Source organism: Lepidochelys kempii, chromosome 13 (genome assembly GCF_965140265.1).
Source record: "Lepidochelys kempii isolate rLepKem1 chromosome 13, rLepKem1.hap2, whole genome shotgun sequence".
Classification (NCBI taxonomy): Eukaryota; Metazoa; Chordata; order Testudines; family Cheloniidae; genus Lepidochelys; species Lepidochelys kempii.
Window position 1 is genome coordinate 25,813,606 of NC_133268.1, and position 22,829 is coordinate 25,836,434.

At 41.1% G+C, this 22,829-nt stretch overlaps 1 protein-coding gene across 7 annotated transcripts in view; it reads left to right on the forward strand.

Moving 5' to 3' along the window:
- Positions 1-22,829, forward strand: part of NCOA6 (nuclear receptor coactivator 6) — a 72,976-nt gene that overhangs the window by 23,045 nt on the left and 27,102 nt on the right. For 4 of the 7 annotated variants that reach the window (XM_073309857.1, XM_073309860.1, XM_073309858.1 and 1 more), the window contains 6 exons: positions 1,134-1,289; positions 2,268-2,390; positions 5,799-5,927; positions 9,046-9,861; positions 14,306-14,452; positions 15,405-16,512. In XM_073309857.1, coding sequence (XP_073165958.1) covers positions 1,134-1,289; positions 2,268-2,390; positions 5,799-5,927; positions 9,046-9,861; positions 14,306-14,452; positions 15,405-16,512 — 2,479 coding nt within the window. Of the gene's footprint in view, positions 1-1,133; positions 1,290-2,267; positions 2,391-4,402; positions 4,522-5,798; positions 5,928-9,045; positions 9,862-14,305; positions 14,453-15,404; positions 16,513-22,829 lie in introns of those variants that run through there. The other 3 variants (XM_073309862.1, XM_073309861.1, XM_073309863.1) reach the window with 3 other exon arrangements.

Below are 22,829 nucleotides of genomic sequence, written 5' to 3' on the forward strand. Positions count from 1 at the left end.
AAGTGAGATCCAACAAGGTTTTTGATAGGATAGAACAATAAAGAGCTATTGATGAAAGAAAAGGAAATGGCAGAAGAATTAGTTCTTTACATCAATGTGAAAGGGAGGATTAAATAATTTACCCTTGAGGCAATGTCTGCAGATACGAAAGAGGATAAACAGTACAATAGAGATGTCTTTCTGCTGTTACACTAACCATTTGGCTGAGACACTAAGCACTTGGTAGTGATGGATTATTACATTCACAAGTGATATGATATTAAGGAATAAATAATTAACAAATTTAGTAAGTCTTTTGTCACTAGGGGAAATATCAAGTGATTGGGAAACAGCAACCATAGGTCCAAATTGTAAAGAGACTTTCTTGAACAAGTTAAAAATTATAGCTCTGTACATCTATATTAGGAATAAAATTTGTAGATGATTTTAATGTATTGCATAGTGACATGCTTTGGATAAGTATATCTTAAATAACTGTATCCAGGATGATTTGCCTTTCACCTATCTATTCTGGTTCCTACCTATTACTTTTCCAATAATTGATGATCTACGTAGAGGGGACTGAATAGATTCAATGTAGCTAGCTTTCTGAAAAACTTGTAGGTTTTACATATGTTTGTTGTATATGCTGTCTAAATATGAGTTGAGTATACCAAAGGAGGTTAAGCAAGTTAGTTGAAGTTAAGGATGTGTATTCTTCATAGATGCTACTGGTAAGTTTCAGAGCCACATATATAGTGAAGACTATTACAGGAATGAAAAACTGACTCAGTCTGGAACTCTGCTTCTCTGAATAGCCATTTATTTTGAATAGTTACACCGTTTCAAACCAGTCTACACAAAAAAAGTTTTAATTTTCTGATAGCCTCTCTGAGTTACTATGTTGGCCATGGTGTGCTGGTTTTCATCTCTGTGGTTCTTTATGAAGTTGACTTTTTGGGAAAATAACTGGTATGGTTTGGCATGATTACACAGCTGTATAGAAAACTTCCCCATCTCCACATATTGGAATAACCATTGACAATCTTGAAAGCCAAATAGGTAGCTCGGTTTTCATCTTTGTTCTGGTACGCTATTACATTGTTTGTTTAAAAAATGACTTAATACTCCATTTTATTTTTCTTTTAACTAAGAATCCAACAAGTTAAAATTGCAGAAGGTAGAACCCTGGAACAGTGTACGTGTTACATTTAATATACCCCGTGAAGCTGCAGAGCGGCTGCGAATTCTGGCTCAGAGCAACAACCAGCAGCTCCGTGACTTGGGAATTCTCTCTGTTCAGATTGAAGGTACGTCACATCTCTTGTTAAGAGGTGCTAAAATTGTGGCTGTGCTAAAACTGCAATATTGATAAACAATTTTTGTGCTTGAGAATGGGCTTCACAGACCTTCTGAAACTTTAGTTTCGAGAAATGTCTTCCTTTGTTTTCTGAAGCAGTCCATTTTTCTGTAGCTGTATTGAAACAACACTTACTTTGTTTGTTCCTTCAGGGGTAAGTTTACATGTAATAGTTACTTGAGTTTGAAATTCTGTAGAAGGTGTTTCTGAATGTCATTACCAACATGTTACTGAGGGATTGTACACACAACCGCTTATGTCAGTATAATTTATGTTGCTCATGGGTGTGAATAAGCGACGTAAGTTACACCAACCTAAGCTCTGGTGTGGATAGTGCTGTGTCGGCAGGAGAGCTTCTCCCACTAATATAGCTACTGCGTCTTGTAGAGGTGGTTTTATCATGTTGACGGGAGAGCTCTCTCCTGACATCATAGAGCATCTTCCCCAGATGTGGTACAGCGGCGCAGTTGCATCGGTGCCACTGTAGTGCTTCTAATGTAGATTAGCCCTTATCTTTTTTTAAAAAAATTGCATATTTTCATGCTGTTGTCTAAGATGAAGCTTTCCTCTTAAAATCAGTGGCTTTCATAATTAGAGTTGCACTCCTGGCTGATCCTACAAGAACAAGCCCAGGGCACAGTATGCAAGGTTCAAACCCAGGGCATGTAGCTTGTCAGTCTTTTTGCCTCAGGATGCTCCATTCTTCGCTTATTAAAGACCACAATTCAATTTTCAATATATTGACTGCATACTTGAGGAGTGGGCAAGAGTAGTGTGTGTTACATAATCACCCTATATTCCAAAGTGCAAAGTAGCTCAAAATTTGACACCATCTTTAAATGCTGCTTTGTAGGTTGGTTCCTTCCTCTCCCTTGTCCTCCCACCCCATGTATATAATTTAACTTCATAGATTGTGTATTACTTCCAGGTGAAGGTGCCATCAACTTGGCTTTAGGTCAAAATAGAAGTCAAGATGTCAGGATTAATGGGCCCATGGGAGCAGGCAATTCAATACGAATGGAGACAGGATTTCCCATTCAGAGTGGCCAAGGTAAGTTAAATTTAGTGTTACACATTATTACATTTATTACTAAGCTTATCGTGATTGTAGCAACAGTTGCTAGTAGAGTTGTAACTCCAATAAGCAATATGCATACCAGTTTCCCTGCTGTCAGTGTCCCATCCCATGTAAAATATCCAGTGTGTGAATACTTGTATGTTGTTACTTCCCACAAGTAGCCATGCTAGTAAATTTCAGTTGAATGTCCAGATAGTGAATACAAAAGGTGAATGATCACAGAAAAGTGAACTCATATGAAAATTAGCACAGATTCCCACAATACATTTTTGCATTATTCATTCAGTTTTACTGCTGCTTTAGTATGGCTGTTTTCCTGTACATTAACACTGTTGTAATGGAGAACTATTTCTCATCCAAGTTGTATGCTTAAACAAAAACTGCATATATGCCATCCATTATCCTATCATGCCAGTATAACTCATAAATTGCAGGAAGTCACACTACTGAATAAGTTAAAGGAAAATCGTTCTGTAATAAAGTATTCTAATAGTTGTATTGAATTACAAAGCAAAGTAAATAATTTTAAAACAATTAAAATAGGATTTAATACAACTTTTTAAAAAATTAACAAATAGGGAGCTTTCATTGACATTCTAATGTACAGTAGATTTGGACAAGAGAAATGTAGCTATCCACTGGAATGAATGGAAAAGAAATTTACATTGTGGGTGGAATTCTGGTTAATTTAAGAGTAGTTAAATCACTGTAATTAACAAAAAATGTAAAATAGACTATTACTTCCACTATGAAAATCTTTGAGCTTCATTTCCTAGGTCTCAGTGTACTTTGCATAGAAAGTTAGAGATTTGGGTGCCTAATTCCCGTAGACATTTTTGAAAAATCTCAGCCTGAGTGAAACCATGAAGTTTTTTCCTCCAAATATCTCTTCATATGGTCCTTTTCTCTCCATCTCCTTAATGCTTTTCTAGAGCCCAGAGTATATGTGTAACTTTTTACAAGTGAGTAGTCCTGTTCAAGTCAATGGGATTACATTTGTGTAAAGTTATGCACATGGTTAAAGCTTTATGGGATTAGGAGCTAGATTTGTATGTGTGGGATTCAGAATACTTTCCCAAAAGTTCACTTAGATAAGTGTTTTGTTTTGTTTTTACCTTCTGTGTAGCACAGAAAAAAAAATCAAAGGTACATTATTGTAACTAGAGTATATTTGCCACAGGCTCATGGAAGTGAGACTGGTTCTCCATTCCCTTTTTTTCCTTGAACTTTATGACTTTTTTATTATTTGGAGGATAGGGCTGCCAATGATGCTTGTGGCCATTTTTTCCTAACACAAGAAAAGGGAAGAATCTACCATTCCCACTACAAATCCATTCTGCAGAGAGGTTGAAGACTTCAGGAAAGAAATCACTTTGAATTAACATATTCTGATTTTAAAATAATAATTCTGTCAATGAGGAATCTATGTAGTCTGGAGGAATGACATGAGAATTTGTAATCCTCAGGTCCTGAGTTCTAATTTTGGTTCTGCCACTGATTTGGAGTGTGGCTTTGAGCAAGTCACTTTACCTCTTTTGCCTCTCATCTGTAACATAAAGAAAATACATATGAATACTTTGCAAGGTGTATTTTGATAATGTTTGTACAGCTTTTTGAATGTGTAAAGTGCATTATACATTATTACTTGGTTCAATATTACCAAAAACGTCAGCTGCACATTTTTCAAAGGTCTTCTGAGTTCAAATTTTTACTTTAATTAAAGCTAATTTTTCTTTGAAGAGAGAAGCTAATGAATACATTTGGAATAAAGTTGTCTGTTTACCCTAGAATCTGAAGTTTTCAGGGTAAGAAATGCTTCTCCCCAGAAATAAAAGGAGGAATATATATAGCTTTGTTGGTTAATAGTTCAGTCACTGTAAGATTTAGGCTGCTACAGATTTTTTTTTCCTGTTGATTCAGTACCAAAGCAATAAGTTAAACTTAAATGTTTTATTTACATTGTAGATGTTTTGTTTTATTTACAGATCTAGACACATGAAAACATGCTTTGAATGGCCTTTTGGTATTTCTGAACACACTAAGGGAGGTGACCATCTTGCTGGAAAAAGTGATAAGCAAATCAATGTCAATATGGAAGTCACATGTAAGAGACTAAATTGCCATCCCAGTAAAATATTAGCTTAACAGTCATAAAGCACTTTAAAAATTAATCAAAAGTTTATGCCAGTTTCCATCCTAGAGAAATATTAGTTCATCTAATCTATTTTTATATCCTGCTCCTCACTCTGGTACAGGGGCGGGCAAACTTTTTGGCCTGAGGGCTGCATCGCGTTTCCGAAATTGTATGGACGGCTGGTTAGGGGAGGCTGAGCCTCCCCAAACAGCCAGGTGTGGGCTGGCCACCACCCCCTATCCGACCCCGCCCTTCCCCGTCCCCTGACCACCCCCGGAACCCCTGCCCCTGACTGCTCCCCGCCGCCCCATCCAACCCCTCCTCTCATTCTGACTGTCCCCCTGGGACTCCTGTTCCATCCAACCACCCCTTCTCCCTGTGCCCTGACTGTCCCCAGATCCCTGCCCCTGACTGCCCCCCGCCACCCCATCCAACCCCCCCTTCTCCTTCCTGACTGCCCTCTGACCCCTGTCCCCATTCAACCCCTCTGTTCCCCGCCCTCTGACCGCACTGACCCCTATCCACACCCCCACCACCTGACCACCCTCCCTGAACTCCCTTGCCCTCTATCCAATCATCCGTGCTCCCTGCCTTCTGCCCGCTTACCGCGCTGCCTGGAGCACCGGTGGCTGGCGGCTCTACAGATGCACCACCCAGAGCACCAGGACAGGCAGCTGCGGCTTTGCAGCCCTGCCGCCCAGAGCATTGCGCCGGCGGTGCAGTTAGCTGAGGCTGCTGGGGAGGGGCCGGGGGCTAGCCTCTTGGGCCAGGAGCTCAGGGGCTGGGCAGGAGGGTCCTGCGGGCCGTAGTTTGCCCACCTCTGCTCTGGTAGCTAAGCACATTTTTCAGTTTCTCATGTGAAGCTTTCATATTGCCATTGAGTCAGATATCACTTTTTTTTTTTTAGCACAGTAGATGCCACCAGTGGTAGGTTCAGAAATTCCAATAGTATTTCGAAATATTCTTTGTATAAATACCTCCTTTTATTACTAGTGAGAATTTTCATACTTCGCAAACTTTCAGACTGATAAGCTGACTAAAATGAGTGGAGTTTTCATTAAGTAAGTTCAATTTGAGTCTTTTCTTGGGGAAGAATTCTTTACGTTTAAAGAAATGTTTTGTTTAATGAAAAATTGATAATGCTATTCTAACTGTTTTTGTTTTGAAACCAGTGTTATCCATTGTAGGTACAGTAATATGACCAACTGCATCTAAGATCTAACAAATAATGATTTTTAATTTTCTAGGGTTAATAAGAATGAACAACCCTGCAACTGTTATGATGTCCCAGAGTGGAAATGTTTCCTCTTCTATGATGGCAAGTGGAGCTAATGCAGAGCTGCAGCCCAGGACACCTCGACCTGCTTCACAGTCAGGTAAAAAAGAACATGAACAGCAATAGCATTTGTCTGTCACTATCGCTGTTACAGAGACAAGGAGGGGGAGGCGATATCTTTTATTGGACCAACTTCTGTTGGTGAGAGAGACAAGCTTTCAAAGTTACACACAGCTTACAGAGCCCTTCTTCAGCTCTTGGTAAGCTCAAAACCTAGTCCCTCTCACCAACAGAAGTTGGTTGAATAAAAGAGATTACAACAACACTACATACAACTATTGTTATTGACAGTTTTTTACCGCAAAGTACTTCTGACTTCTTTTTCCTTCAGCATACAGGGACATGAGTACACTCTGAAGGATATCACCAACATTTTGTCCAGGGCTGTCCCCCTACTTTTCTAACAGACACCCCTCCTTGAATGATTTCTTCACTGGAAGAAAGTATTGTCATTACCTGGAAAGGTTTCTTCTACAGGTTTTAAACATTAGAAAAACCTTTAGTAACAGAAATCTTGATGACCATTGTCAGAATTGTTTCTTACTGTAGTACTGTTAAAATATTTTTAGTTGCATCTGGAAAGGAAAGCTTCCCCACACTGTTGTTCCTCCTCTCTGCCTGGAGGGATCACCACTCAGGGTCAGAGAATAATATAGTTTTTGTGTGCTGTCAATTCTTAGGGTATATCTACACTGCAAAAACACACCAGCGGCAGCGCATCCCAGAGCCCAGTATAACAGGGTGCCACTTGGAACCGGGGTACCACTGAGCCCGCCTGACCCACCAGCCTGGGCTTCCTTTCACACTGTGGTGCTGTGATAAGTTGCCACGCTCTTCTCTTTCACCAGCATACACACAGATAGGGACACACCCCCTGCAGCTTCTCACACAAATGCTGAGATCAGCTCTGCCTGGGAAGGCTCAGCTAAGGCACCTCCCAGTTGTTAGGACATGCCCCTCTTGAATGTAAACCCCAAGTTGTACCGTCTTGCACTGCACAGGAAACTGTACAGCGTAAGCTCCTAAAATTCACCCCCCTCCCTCAATGTGGAGAGAGATATGCAACAGCTTTCTGCCCCAAGGTATAATTTCCTCACACACTGGTTTTAGACAAAACAAAAACAAGTTTATTAACTACAAAAGATAGATTTTAAGTGATTATAAGTGATCAAGGCAGATTACCTTAGTAAATAAACAAAACCGCAAATTGAGTTTAACACAGTAGACAGGTAGGATATGAATTAGCAAATTCTCACCCTAAACAGGCTGGCAGATTCTTAAGGCACAAGCTGCCTTGGCTTTGCAGCTTGGCTTTCCCAGGTTTTCATACACAAGCTAAAAATTCCTCTAGCCTGGGATCATCACTTGCAACAGTTCAATCCTTGCCCCTCAGGTGTTTCCAAGTGTGTTTTTGTAGGGAGAGTGAGGTCTTATCATGATGTCATTGTCCCCCTTTTGTATCTTCTTTCCACTTGCTGGAAAGCTCTTTTGCTGTGACCTGGGTCAAACAGTTCCCATTCTGTAGTGCTGTTTCTGAGAGGTTTCTATTGTACACAGTTCCTGGGGTAATCCTTGTGCTTGTTTGCATTTCCTCAATAAGCTTTTAGGATTGTTTGGTCTTTTTTACTGTTGTACCCAAAAGGCTGCTTGTGGGTGTTTTCAGTCTTACAACATGTTTCAGTAACACGTTCATAACTTCACATATGACGATAGCACATACAATCCAACGAGATATTAATGTCTAACAAATCAAGACTTCTAGCATGATACCTCACAAGGCACACTTTGTATAAAACATATCCTAATTAAATGATTGTGGTGAATATTGGGATGCCAGGGTGTGTCGCCCAGGTCTACAAACTTGGGCTTGCACTGCAGCTCTGAAAATCGCCATGTTGATGTTCCTGATGGGGCTATGAGACCCACCCGCCTCAGAACATCCACACGGCTATTTTTAGCACTATAGCCTGAGCCCCACAAACCCAAGTCTGTAGACTTCAGGTTCTGAGACTTGATGCCATGGTGTTTTCTTTTTTGGGTGTTTGTGTTTGTTTTTTTTTTTTTTTTGTATAGACGTACTGTTAGTCTCATTACTGAGACTACCAGCTAAGGTGATGGCATTTTTGTGATGTGGATCTGTCTACCTTTGTCTTTTTAGACTCTTTAGGATAGGGATGTTATGTTTGGAAACATCTAATATATTTTCAGCTTTGCTACTATCTAAATAAGATATTTAGGCACCTAAATAAGTGGCCTGATTTCCCTTCTTCCCCCCCACCCCCAACCCCCCAGAGGTGCAGCTCCTACTAGAGTCTCCTTTCCTTGGCCTTTTGCATTAGAATTCTTATTTTATACACTGCCATTGGTGGGTGTGGCACTTCTCAGCATGGGGACCTTATCACTTTGGGGAGCTTACATTTCGATATAATTATATATGAATCTATAATAAATTAACGATCATGAATACTATGGTAGGTAGGGCTAGGAAAAGGATGTGTAGGTTGAGGCAAAAATGAGAAGCAAATACGCCTCTTTGGGAAGTACAATTTTTCAATACAAGTCGACTGGAAGTTGAAGGCCTGATTTTCTCTGCCTAGTTTTGCCACTGCAAGTTGTGTGAGTTTTGGACTATTGAGGCACAGAAAGGTTAAGTGACTTGCCCCTTTTTAAAATAGTCAGTATTCTTGTCCAGTTTTGTAAAGTGCTTCTAAAATCCTTTTGATGTAAGGCACAAAGCAAAAGCAAAACATTATCATTTTTCTTTACAGAAAATATTAACTACTTCTCTGGAAATGTTATCTAATTACACTACCTTCATAATTTCTTGTTATTTCATCTTCACTTCAGAGTTGGGAGGTTTTTTGGTCCCAGTAAATATATATGTCTTATATAAGAATAGGTTCTTGGAGACCACAGTACTGTATTTATACCTTTCACAATGCTTATGATTAGATTCTTAAGGTTGCCAGAAATTCTGGCTTCTTTTAGTGTACTAATTATTGTCTACATCGGAAAATTGGAATGCTGGAATGTGAATTTTTATTGGATTTCAAGTTCAGAGGAGAAAACAAACGCAAGCAAGTAACTTACTCTTTCTTGTTTTCTATCTTTGGCTGCAGTGTATTATTTATTGTCACATTTGTTTGCTATTTTAATAGATTCAATGGATCCACTCTTGTCTGGACTAACTATCCAGCAGCAAAATCATCCATCTGGCTCTTTAGCACCTCAGATCCATTCAATGCAATCAGTTCCTGTAAACAGACAAATGAACCCAGCTAACTTTCAACAACTGCAGCAACAGCCACAGCTGCAGCCACGTCCCCCCCAGCAACATCAGCAGCCACAACAGGGTATTCGACCTTCATTTACTACCCCAGCTCAGGTTCCAGTTCCTCCTGGTTGGAACCAGCTGCCTTCAGGAGCACTTCAACCTCCACCAAGCCAAGGAACAATGGGTACTTTGACAGTAAACCAGGGATGGAAAAAGGCCCCATTGCCTGGACAAATGCAGCAACAACTCCAAGCAAGGCCATCTTTAGCAACAGTCCAGACTCCCTCCCACCCTCCACCTCCATACCCTTTTGGAAGCCAGCAAGCCTCTCAGGCTCATCCAAACTTTTCTCAAATGAACAACCCTGGTCAATTTACTGCTCCGCAGATGAAAAATCTCCAGGGAGGGCCCTCACGGGTTCCTACACCACTACAGCAACCCCACCTGACCAGCAAATCTCCTGCTTCTTCTCCCTCCTCCTTCCAGCAGGGATCTCCTGCATCTTCTCCAACAGTTAACCAAACACAGCAGCAGATGGGACCAAGGCCTCCTCAGAATAATGCACTTCCCCAGGGATTTCAACAGCCTGTCAGTTCTCCTGGTCGTAATCCTATGGTGCAACAGGGGAATGTACCCCCCAACTTCATGGTGATGCAGCAGCAAAACCAAGGTCCACAAGGTTTACATCCTGGCTTAGGAGGTAAGAAAATCAGACCTTTCTGTCATCAAAAATAAAAGTTACATTATAAAAAGACAGCTAGAACTTATATCCAGACTTCAGAGTAACAGCCGTGTTAGTCTGTATTCGCAAAAAGAAAAGGAGTACTTGTGGCACCTTAGAGACTAACCAATTTATTAGAGCATAAGCTTTCGTGAGCTACAGCGAGCTGTAGCTCACGAAAGCTTATGCTCTAATAAATTGGTTAGTCTCTAAGGTGCCACAAGTACTCCTTTTCTTCTTATATCCAGACTGTTACTTTAAAAAAGGTAGTTTAAAAACCCTTTCCATTGAATAAGTACATAACTTGTCTCAGCTTTCCCCTTTCAAACTGCTGATGTATCCCCATGACTCTCTCCTCACTTGTTTTGCTCCATGTCATCCCCTTCCTAACATTTGCACTCTTTTCTCTCTGCCTTCAAGGTATGCTACTGTATTCTTTTCTAAAATTCACACCTCCTTTGACGTCACCTCCCTCACTATCTTCTTCCTTCTCTTTTGTCTACTCATGCTTCCTCAGTTTTCTCCTCTTTAGCTCTCTTCTTGGTCCTCTGCTTCTACTGCATCACTCCAGACACTACTTTAACTACAGGCACTAAGGACCTGTTTTTGGCCAGATCCCACATCCCTTTTCTTGTTGTCTTCCACCTGTCTGTTGCCTTCAAGAGCCTCCTCCTAGACTTTTTCTACTCTTTAGGCGTTTGTAGTTTTTGTGCTAGACTGGATCTCATACTTTCTCTGAACATTCCTTCAGCATTTCCCTGAATGGCAGCATTCAGTTCATCATGTCTGTTCTCCTCAACATTCAAGTTGTTGCTAAATCCTGCTGCGTTTTTTTATTTCCAAAAACATCCATCTAACTCCATCCCTACTGCTAAAACTTTTGTCAATACTCTAGTAATCTCTTTCCTTGCCTAATGCACCATCCACTGTGGCTTCCCAGGTTCTCATATCGTACACCTCAAGTCTATCCAATAGGCTGTTCCATGCCTCTTGCTCCAACCAAATCTCTCATCTGTTTAGTCTTTGCACTTTGTGTCTGATTTCCTTCTGTGTCAGATTCAAATTCTTCATGCTCTTGTTCATGGGCCTGTGTCTTGCAACTTCCCTCATCTCCAACACCCACAGGCAATTCTTTACCCTTTCTGATGCCAGATCCCCTTTTACCTAGAATAGCCACTGTCGTCTCCTCATTCCTCATCAGGATTCACTATTTCCAGATAGGTAGTCTTAACCTTGACCTCTACTCCTATAATCTTGTCAAATATTTCCCCTTAATTCTTAATATGTTAACTTAATAAAAACACAAAATCCTACTCTTTCTAATAACTATTTAAACATCTCACATAAAGACACAACCAACTAGCAAGATATTAATATAATTTGAACTTATTTCCAGATTTTCTTATTGTCCACGGTGAGGACATGGGTTACTGTATTCTCACCTGGTTTAAATTGACATAGTTCTATTGATTTCAGTGGAGCCACGCTGACTTACACCTGCTGAGGATCTTGCTTCTTATCTCTTTCCTTTGTTCATAGTTATCCCTTGCTGCATTACGTCTGAATTAAATTGTAAGCACATCGGGGTGGGGGTGGGGGTAGGGATCTGTCATTGTTTACATAGCACCATATACATCTATGTTGCTTTATAAATAATTCAAATATATGCATATATTTTATTCAATGCTTACTTAATTTAGCATAGTAAAAACTGTAGGTTAGATTTAATATATAGCAAAATTATTTAAGATTTTACTTTTCTGTGTTTGAGTTCTGAGTGGTTGAACTTTCACTCCTGCTAAATTACTAGGAGTTGACAGTCCTTCCATAGTTTATTTCAAAGAGTGTCTGTTCAAGATTTGCAGCTAGGTCTCAGACTTGACCAGTAATCTTGATGTCATGAAATATTAATGATTGACTTATAAGTTTATATATGTCCCAGTGATTTATTTAAATGTGCTAGAATGTTGTTAATTTACAAGGAACTCAGTGGGGCCAGAGTGTCAAATTGTGGCTTGCTAGCTCAATGGTACAGAGGCTTAAGTAGGTGCAAGGCTCCTCCTTATGCCCTGTGTGCCAGCTACCCACAACACAGGATGTGCAAGAGGAGGAAGTGGGCCCTGCAGAGTCGTTTACACCACCCCTCGCTAAGGTGGGTGAAAATGGGGCAGGGACTAGGTAGAGCCTTGGCTCTATTACCCCAATATACCAACTGGCATAGCTGTGCTGGCATACCAGCGAATGTGTGCTATGCCAGGTATAGATTCTGCACAGTTACTCCCTCTTGGAGTAGCAGGGAAAACAGGAAGAAGATTGTGACTTGTGAATTACAGTTGCCCTCCTGGGTTACTCCAGGGGCAGCACAATGCTGCACTACCCCTTACACTGGGTTTAGATCATGACTACAATTAGTAGAAAGAAGAAAAGGAGGACTTGTGGCACCTTAGAGACTAACCAATTTATTTGAGCATGAGCTTTCGTGAGCTACAGCTCACTTCATCAGATGTTTACCGTGGAAACTGCAGCAGACTTTATATACACACAGAAATCATGAAACAATACCTTCATGATTTCTGTGTGTATATAAAGTCTGCTGCAGTTTCCACGGTAAACATCTGATGAAGTGAGCTGTAGCTCACGAAAGCTCATGCTCAAATAAATTGGTTAGTCTCTAAGGTGCCACAAGTCCTCCTTTTCTTTTTGCGAATACAGACTAACACGGCTGTTCCTCTGAAACCTACAATTAGTAGAACTCACTCATTCTCACAGTTTAAAGGTTAAGTGTAACCAAGCAGAGTTACCAACCTGAAAAATAACCTGTAAATAAAGTAGACGTCTTTATTTTGTGTATATGTTTTGTTGTATGAAGGAAGACAAATGTAGCCTGATCAATGTGAGGAAAAAATTGTTAAAATAATATGTTTAATATAGAGATGGAAGACCAAGCAATTGTCAACATCTGAGTTAAATCTATCCCTGAGTCTTTTTATTAGATTGTGCTTATTTTGATATATAGGGATAAATGGAAAGCAGTGACTGCTAAATTCCATCTTCTTCTGAGGCTAGAATAGAGGTGGGCAAATGATGGCCTGCAGGCCACATTTGGCCCGCGGGACCCTCCTGCCCGGCTCCTGGCTCGGGAGGCTAGCCCCCAGCCCCTCACCTGCTGTTCCCCCTCCCCCGCAGCCACAGCCTCAGCCACTACGCCACCGGCACAATGCTCTGGGCAGCAGCACAGCTGCAGAGCCGCGGCCTGACCCGGTGCTCTGTGCCGCGCGGTGGCGTGGCAGGCTCCAGCCGGGCAGCGCAGCTGCCTGTCCTGGTGCTTGGGCGGTGCGGCTGCAGCGCTGCCAGCCACCAGTTGGATAGAGGGTGGGGGAGTTGGAAGTGGTGGTCAGGGGGCGGGGGCGTGGATAGGGATTGGGGCGGTCAGAGGGCCAGGAGCAGGGGGGTTGAACGGGGGCAGGGGTCCCTGCGGGCAGTCAGGAATGAGAGGAGGGGTTGGATGGGGTGGCAGGGGGCAGTCAGGGGTGGGGGGTCCCGGGACGGTCAGGGGACAGGGCACGGGAGTTTGTGGATGGGGCAGGAGTCCTGGGGGGCCACCAGGGGGCGAGACGCGGGGGGGGGTGTCGGATAGGGGGTGAGGGCTGGGCCACGCCTGGTTGTTTGGGGAGGCACAGCCTCCCCTAACTGGCCCTCTATACAATTTTGGAAACCTGATGTGGCCCATAGGCCAAAAAGTTTGCCCACCCCTGGGCTAGAAGTTGCGATTAAAAAAAACCCCCAAAACTACCCCTCCCTCCAAACACACACAAATAGTGACAAAAGGTGTGTGCATGGGGCCTTGTAAACAGACAAAGTTTCTGCCCCCAGGAGTTCATAATCAATGCTAAAGAACACAAGAAATTGCCACACACTCAATGTGTATGTTGACTGTATACCGGGCGTGATTAGGAAGGAAAAGATTCAATAAAAAATAAGGAGATAAGAGTACTGTAAAGCATCATACTTTGTTTTCAGTTTTTAGAAAATCTGCCCTTTGTGAATGAATAATGGTGTACGTAGGAAATACAATGTAGGTAATCACAACTTGATTCAAGACACAGTAGCTTCTTACCCAGGTTTGTTAAAGCGGACAGCTGTTATAAACTGTGCTCAAGGTTATAAGTACACCAGCACAAACATCTTTTTTTCCAGTAACTCAAAGTTGCTATAGTTTCCTGTTTAATCTTAAATTACATTGCCTTTTTGGAAATTCCTAAACTGAAGATGGGCAAGAACTGAGCTGCTAGAATATTTTGATTTTCATTGGTTCCTGATTGTTGATACCTGTCCTTGCTAACTTGATGGGAAGAGCTACTCTGTCAGTCTGCGCTCGTGTAACCAAATTACAGAAACTAATAAATAAATGTTTTGTATTAAGGAATGCCCAAGCGCCTCCCACCTGGCTTCCCTGGAGGGCAAACTAATCAAAACTTCATGCAAAGTCAGGTGCCTTCAACAGTACCCGGTACACCTGTGAGCAGTGGAGCCCCTCAGCTACAAACAAGTCAAAATGTGCAACATCCAGGTGTGTCAAGTGTATTTTTCTTCTGTATGCCTCAAAATTTGTTTACTTGTCTTTATTCTGTAATTAACTTTTACTCCTGTAATGTAGGCAGTTTTGTACAGCAAAAATGTTCTACTCTTGCCAATTTTATATAATTTCTGCTAGCTGGGAATACTGCAGAGGCAGTATGCTTAGCTTCCAGGGTGACAGCAAGCACAGGAAGTTCCTCATTTCTCAAACAACCCCATCTGCCATTGCTCAGAGTGGTGTTGCTTGTGAGCTCCAGAGGTAACTGCATCCAGCCTTCTTTGTCTGAAAAGAAGATTGTTCCTCAACACTGGGTCTCTGAGTATAGAAACAGTAAAGGGAAGATCCAGAAGGGATGTCCTCCCCACAAGAAGAATCTTGGGTATAGTTTAAAACAATATGTGTTATCTTTGTCATAGAAGAAATATAGTCCCGCGTATTCTCTATTAAAACTTTTCATCTTCCAATAAACTTTTAAAGCTACCCCTGTTTAGAGACAGTCACATTTTTGTCTCTTTTGATTACAGGCAATTTCCTTTCTAATGCTTCAATCACGAGCCAAATATAGTCCTCTAGGCTGACTTTTCTTCTCAGTTCTGCAAGCTCTGATCATGTCATCTTGTCAGTATTCCTCATATGTTGCTGTCTTTATTATGAAACATATTATGGAATAGCTTCAAGATTTGAAGCTTGTTTATGTAGGAACTAACTCACTTTTACTGTATTGGATTAAGTCCTGGCCCTTTTCACTTCCATGTGACTATCTGCCATAGTGTCAAATGTTGTGGCAGAAATTTGTGAATGTGTTGACAAATATTTTAAATCACTGGTAAAATAAATGATAAAGTAACTAAATTGGTGTGTTTCTCTTTTAACTAAGTTATTTGTGTGTCTAATGCCAGTGCAAGTTTTAATGTTTAACTTTTAATTTTTCATATTTTGTAAGGCGGTCAAGGAGGCCCTCCTCAAAATCAGATGCAGGTACCACATGGCCCACCAAATCTGATGCAGACCGGTTTAATGGGACTTCATGGAAATATAAACAACCAGCAGGCTGGTGCTAGTGGAGTTCCACAAGTTAATCTGGGCAACATGCAGGGACAGCCTCAGCAAGGACCACAGTCTCAGCTTATGGGAATGCATCAGCAAATTGTACCCTCCCAAGCACAAATGGTGAACATTCAGGCTCAAGGATCTCTAAATCCTCAAAACCAGATGATACTTTCTCGAGCCCAGCTTATGCCACAAGGCCAAATGATGGTAACACCCCAAAACCAAAATCTTGGTCCTTCACCACAAAGGATGACTCCACCCAAGCAAATGATTCCCCAGCAGGGCCAACAGATGATGACGACACATAATCAAATGATGGGACCTCAAGGGCAGGTCTTGCTACAGCAAAACTCAATGATGGAACAGATGATGACCAATCAGATGCAAGGCAATAAACAACCATTTAATACTCAAAACCAATCTAATGTTATGACGGGGCCAGCTCAAATAATGCGAGGACCAACCCCAAATATGCAAGGAAACATGGTGCAGTTCACCATGGCACAGCAAGGCCCTGTAAATGGCAATCCTTCTCAGGTTATGGGAATTCAAGGACAGGTTTTAAGACCCACAGTACCTGGCCCCCACGTGTCTCAGCAACATGGGGATTCTGTTACTACAACAAACAGTGATGTAAGCTTGACACAGATGTTACCTGAAGTTCCCATACAGCAACCAAATATGGTGCCTTCCCACTTGCAGGCAATGCAAGGAAACAATAATAATTCGGGGAGTCATTTTACTGGACATGGGCTACCTTTTAATGCCTCTTTTAGTGGACCACCAAATGGGAATCAGATTTCCTGTGGACAAAATCCTGGTTTTCCAGTGAATAAAGATGTCACTCTAACAAGTCCGCTGTTGGTAAACTTGCTACAAAGTGATATATCTGCTGGACATTTTGGTGTGAACAACAAACAGAACAATCAGAATGCCAATAAACCCAAAAAGAAAAAGCCTCCAAGGAAGAAGAAAAATAATCAGCAAGTAGAACAAACTAAGTAAGTTTAACATTCTCTTGTTTTCAGCAAGACGACATGTGTGTGTGTGTGTGTCTCCCCATCTTAGACGTTTGCATGTTGCAGCAAAAGTATTTTTGAAGGAAGATTAAATGATACAGCTCTGCCTCATTCAGGGTGAGCGTGGGTAGGGAATTAAACTACAAAAATAAATTGGTCATCATCTCAGTTTTGTGCATCGCTCACAACTGTTACCGTAATGTTGGCATCTTCCAGCTGAAGGGCCTATGGGAGACTGCTGTGTCAGTGCCTCCGACTGAGGGGAATCGAAGGTGTACAAGTTGTTCTATAACAGCAACAGAAGCAGCAGCTCTGCAGGACTTTGGAGGGAGCATTCGTGCTTATACAGCATGACAGCCACAGTGAGAAGGGTTGAGGGGCACTTTCAGAAGTGCTGCTAATTAGTGTGCATACATCTGTTGAGGGTTCCAATGCCACACCTAAAATAATGATCGTGAGCCGTCATTATCTTAAAGCTGTTCAACCTGGTGCCTTTTCCCCCTAGAGTGGATCAGGGATGATAGAACCTCAGCTTCATTCATCAATAAACCCCTTATTTGTAGCTATAAAATATTGTAATGAGCAAATCTTCTTAAAATTAGGCTGGCTGTTATTAAGATTGCTCAACTTATTCCATTATAAGATCCTGTTTTCAATCACATATAACTTTGAACCTAAATGGTTAGTTTGGCAAACTTTCCATGCTATGTCTAAGTGTAAAATGTTTTGGGAAACTTTAGCCAAAATGGTTCAGCCATTTCAAAGAAAAAGGCTAAAGAAAAATACATAGTTTTGCTTACACGTTAAAAAACAGTTCTGGCAACCTTTTCTTTGGAAAGGTCTGGTGCTCCCATTCTTTGAGGCCGGGATTGACATTGGCACGAGTGGTATTTGTGTCAGGGATATGCCATTTGCTGTTCTCATGGATATCTGTCTGAATTTGGACAAGTTATAAGCCTTGAAAAAATCAAAGTTGCACATGCTCAGTTGAAACTTCTTAAATTTTAGCAGCTAAATTCTCCAAAGATTCTGTGCTCACTGGACATGCTTCAGCCTGGGACAAAATAGGGCTTTCCCTGCAATTGCAGCTCTGAGATGCTGCAGGCTGTGCCAGGTCTGGACACCTGAAGTGAGAGCAGAGAGACTGTTTCTTCTCTACTCTTAATATCCCCACTGGTGGGCCCAGGCAGTATTGAGGAGGAAGCTATCTGATTCAAATGCAGAGGGGCAAGAGCTGGGCCTATGGCAGGGAAGAGAGGGAACTGGGAGTGGAGGCTGACAGGGAAGAGGGAAATTGGGGGAGGGGCTGGGGTAGAAGCCTGGGACTTGGAAGATGACAAGTCTGAGGGGTGGAGACTAGGAATGGGTAGGAGAGGGGAATGGGATTGGAATGAAGAGTCAGGGGTGGGGAAGAGACAAGACAGGGACAGGGGCAGGTTGGAAGAGAGAGGGCACAAAGGGTCATGCTTGGGAGGAATGGTCAGAAGAGTTTGTGCCCACAAGATCCTGAATCTGACCATTCCTCTGCTGTCAGCAACCCACTGGCAAAGTATCCCATCCTCCTTTAGTACTGGTCCACATACAGGATGATAGTCTACTACTGCTATCAGTTAATTCTGTTAGTTCAAGTGAAAAGATCCGTGATGGATCTGAGGGTTTCAGCCTTGCTTGTGACCCATGTTGGTTTCAGTATGAAGCCACATGATAGAATTTCTGATTTTTCTGTTTACTTTTTAAAAACCTTGGAAATTACATACACACACAAGCTACATTAAAAGAATATTATCAAGGTTGCAAAGACAAGCACTCAGAAGTTAGCACATGCCAGAATTAAGGTTGCCTGTGAAAACTTTAATTTGTCCCTCTTCTGCATATGCATTATGGTACAGTTTTTAATTACATGATATCACACACATTTTTTCCCCCACAAGAGCCCTGTCTTGCACAGAATGCATGGTGCTCACTTAATGAGAAGCTGTTGGATATTTTGTGTTCTCCTCATTGTTCAATATGTGGCCCCGGATCTGCCTTACTTCACACTATCCAAATCCTGCTCTGAAGACAGAATTATTAATTTCCTCATGGGATGATCTATAGTTATCATCACTACAGTATCTGAGTGCTTCACACACATTAATGAATTTATTTTTACAACACCCCTTTGAGATGTGATTTTTATCGCCTTTTTACAGATAGGGAGCTGAGGCACAGCTTGATTAAGGTCAGAAGTACCCACTAATTTTGGGTGCCCAAATTGAGACACTAAGGATATGGATTTTTCAGGTGCCAGGCACAGTTCCCATTGACTTCAGTTGCAGCCTTGAGTGCTCAGCACTTCTGCAAATCAGACTCCAGGGTCTCAAATCAGGCACCAGAAAATTAGGAATACTTGATCAGTGATCACCTGTGAAAAGTTATTGGTTCAAGTGGCTTGCCCAGCACCATGTAGGAGTTCTATGGTAGAGGCAGGGATCAAATCAGTCTCTCCAAGGCAGCATTTAACTTCCTTACCCATGAGCCCATCCTTTCTTTTCCTGCAATTCCCTGCTTCGTTCACTGCATGCTTTCCAATTTCATTAACAAATGAAGCAGGGGTCCTACAGACAACACTCTCTTTCACTACACAACCCTAATTTATCCCCAGAACAGGTTCATCATGTGCAATGAATGAGGCAGGGGTCCTGTGGAAAGAATACTATATGTTCATGTAATTTAAGGCTGCATCATAATGCATATGCACAAGGGGGACAAATCAAGGCTGCGCAGGCAACCTTAATTTTGGCATATCTTAATTGCTGAGTGTTTGACCTTGCAATGTATCTTTTTAATGTATTTTGTGTATGTATGTTTGTACAGTGTCTCAAACTCCTGTTGCATTCTTCAGAACTAATCCTTGAGAACGAAAGCAACTGAAGTGTTACAACAAAAGCGGCTTATAGTGGAATTAAATGCACCGAATATGGTATCATATCCCGGTATCAAAGAGTGTTCTAACAATCTTATGAAATGTCTGAATCTTTCTACATTCCATAGAAAGAATCACACTTTCAGTTAATACAATGACCTTCTTGAAAAGGATCTAATTTATTTGTTGCAAATAATTGTTTTCCCTTTTATCAGAATGTTTCACTTTTATCCAGCACCTGGCGTCCAAAGATTTCCAAGTGTTTTACAAACAGTAGTTAATTATTACTCGCTATAGGAGAGGAATTTGTTGATATCACTTCAGCCACCACTTGGATAAAACACAGCAGCTGTTTAACAGCACCCAGTAGCACTGTACGGCAATTTAAAATAACAGAAGCTTTAGTTGCCCTTCTTGTTTCCCTCAGCAACAACAAAATAATAATGCAGAACAAAACAAAAAAGTGGCATGTTTTCTGAAAAGTAAAGTTGTTAATAATTAACATTACTTTAAAGAAAGCCAATGTTAATATTTTGTTTTCATTGGTTGCCACCTTGATGGTCACTGGTCTTCATTATGAGCCTAGAAGACATCAATATATGGATTTGTAAAGCTGTCCTCTGGAATTACAATGCCACATAAAGCTATTTGTTCTCTTGATAGCCTTCTAAATAGGGATAAAAAATTCTACGTGCACCTTGTTTGTATTAAGCTGTGGCAATGATTATTACTATCTTTAGATTTGTTTTACTACTGTACTGAATTTTCTTGTAGTGCTTTGATATCATTGCCTGGCTGTTACAAAGTACAATTCTATAACCTTTATACAGCATAGCATTTTGATTCTAAATTTTGTTTGGCTTAGTATTGAGCAGTCAGTAGTATTGTAAGAGTATGGCTGTACTCCATTTTATTCCAAACTTTTGCCTTGCTGTCCTTCAGCATAGTTTTACTCTCATAGCTAAAACAGGTTTGTTCTCTCTTTCTGCCCTTCCTCTCCATCTAGCTACTTGGAGCTGCTTAGAGAAGCTTTATACTTGGTTTGTCTTGAAATCCGTCCTTCCAGTGATTGCCTAAAATTTTTTACTCTTAATTTACTTGGCTTGTATTAACTCCTCATGCATCAGACACCAGAAGGATTTCTTTGCAGAGAGTTTCTCCTTAAAAGCTACAGAGCAGTTTCCATGCAAGTCATAGGGAAGAATGTAGAGCAGTGAACTTTGACTAAAAACAGTACTAGTGTGATCTGCACTTTTTTATTTTTATATGTATAAAATGATCATTGCACCTAAGGAACTTCATCATGTACCAGGGCCCTGTGGTGCCAGATGCTGTACAGACACAGAACTAAAAGATGGTCCTTAAAAAGGTTTCCATGTCTCTTTTTTCTTTTGGAAATTACACTTGTATTAATTCAGTGGCCAAAAGTTATAATAGTTATTGGTATGTGAACTGAAACCATATTAGAGTATGAAAATGCCTAACTGTGTCTTTAAAAATAGTTTGTCCAATATGCAGTTTTGAGGGTCAGTTCATGAGTGAGCAGAACACTTGAATGAAGATTTATTCTAAGAGAAATATTTGACCTGCAGCCTTAAGAGGTCAGTGTAGAAGGATGTTGAGGAGTAGCGGGAGAAAAAAAGGGCTACTTCATAGGATGACTACATAGCTCAGCTATGAGAAATTTTGCTCATTAGTGCAAACTTTTTAAATAGGCTTAGTATTACTAAATCTAAGTTTAATTAGACATTTTCCTTACAGCTCAGTGAATGTTCCCCTGTGTAGGGACAGCGCACATCAAAGGCACCAACAGGATGTAAACAATAATGCACTGTATAAATCTGCACCTAAGGCTTTAGGATTTGCAGAACTCTGTATGAAGCAAGTTATGTGGAGATGACACCTGCAATAATATAGTACATATTGGTAAGAAGGATTTAGCAGCTATGAGGTGATGGAGTCATAAGCACTGCTGGACAGAAGGAGGATTTTGGAGGATTTTGTCATTTGATAAAGGGTCAGAGTGCTTTTAACTGGAAGTGGAAGGGAACGTTCCTGGTTACACTCAAGGTGATTGGTGTGGGGAGGTCGTGGTTTCCCAGAATGCATAGAAAACCAAAGATTTTTACCACAACCAAATGCTGCAAATGTGAGCCCTCGTACAAAAGGGTGGGTCACTTTAGAGCCATGTGTATGCCGGATGCCTAGGGCTGTTGCTGTCTGTGCCTTTCCTCTGATCTTACTTTTGCATGTCTTAATTCAATCTTTTTTTAATTGCTGTATGTATATTTCAGTAGTGCCTAGTGAGCCAAAGTGAGAGTGGGGCAGTGTGGTCTAGTGGGTAGAGGACTGCGCTTGGGAGATCAGGGATCTATTCCCAGCTCTGCCATTGGCCTGCTGAGTGATCATGGTCAAGTCACTTCACCTCACTGTGTCTGTTTTCCCATCTATACAAGAGGGGTAATGATATTTTTATCTCTTTCATAAAGTGCTTTGAGCTCTACTGATGATAAGCACTGGATAACAGCTGGATTTTATTATTATTTATTATATTCTTTCCCTTTATGGAGGGGTACTCCCTGCCTTTTGTTTCTCAGAATAGGATTTTTGAAATTAAATGTTTTGTTTCAGAGCTGAAGCTCTGTAGTGAAGGGTTTGCATATTCTGAAACATTAGGTCCAGATTTTTGGATTTGTCATAATCTGTTAATGGTTTTTTTAAATCCAAATGAGTGTGGGTAAAATTCAAATAATCAATATTTCATTCTGCCTCTCTACCATCCACATGTCAGTACTTCTGTATGTAATTAATCATTTGTTTCTTTGACCTAATCTACACTTAAAATGTAGGTCAACATAGCTACAGCGCACTGGGATGTGCCAAATCCACTCCCCTAAGCACTGTAACTTTGCTGACCCAGCTGCTGGAGTAGATGCAGATAGAGTGACAGAATAAGGATTCTGTCAACCTAGCTACTAGGTGGTGGGGTTTCTACAGTGATGGAAAAACCCTTCTGTCGCTGTAGGCTTTGTCTACACTACAGGGTTATGTCAGCATAGCTTTGGTGTCGTAGCTGTGCCACTATAGTTCCCATAATGCACACATGGCCTTAGTGTGCATAGTGAACTTCAGCCATACACACTATTTAAGGTTCAAATAAGTTATTAGTCATTGCTATACACACAGCAAACAAAAATCTTAGCTGTGTGTTTGTAAAGCTCTCCACAACATACTTTGTAGATCAGCAGTTGTCTGACGATGATCTTTAGGAACTGACTTACAAACAGGGTTATTTGGTTGGGTTTAAGGCTCTTTCTTGCATAGAGATGCCATGTTGCTTTTTTTACCTATTATAATCCAAAAACTTGACATTTCTGGTTAGCTACCTAAGTAT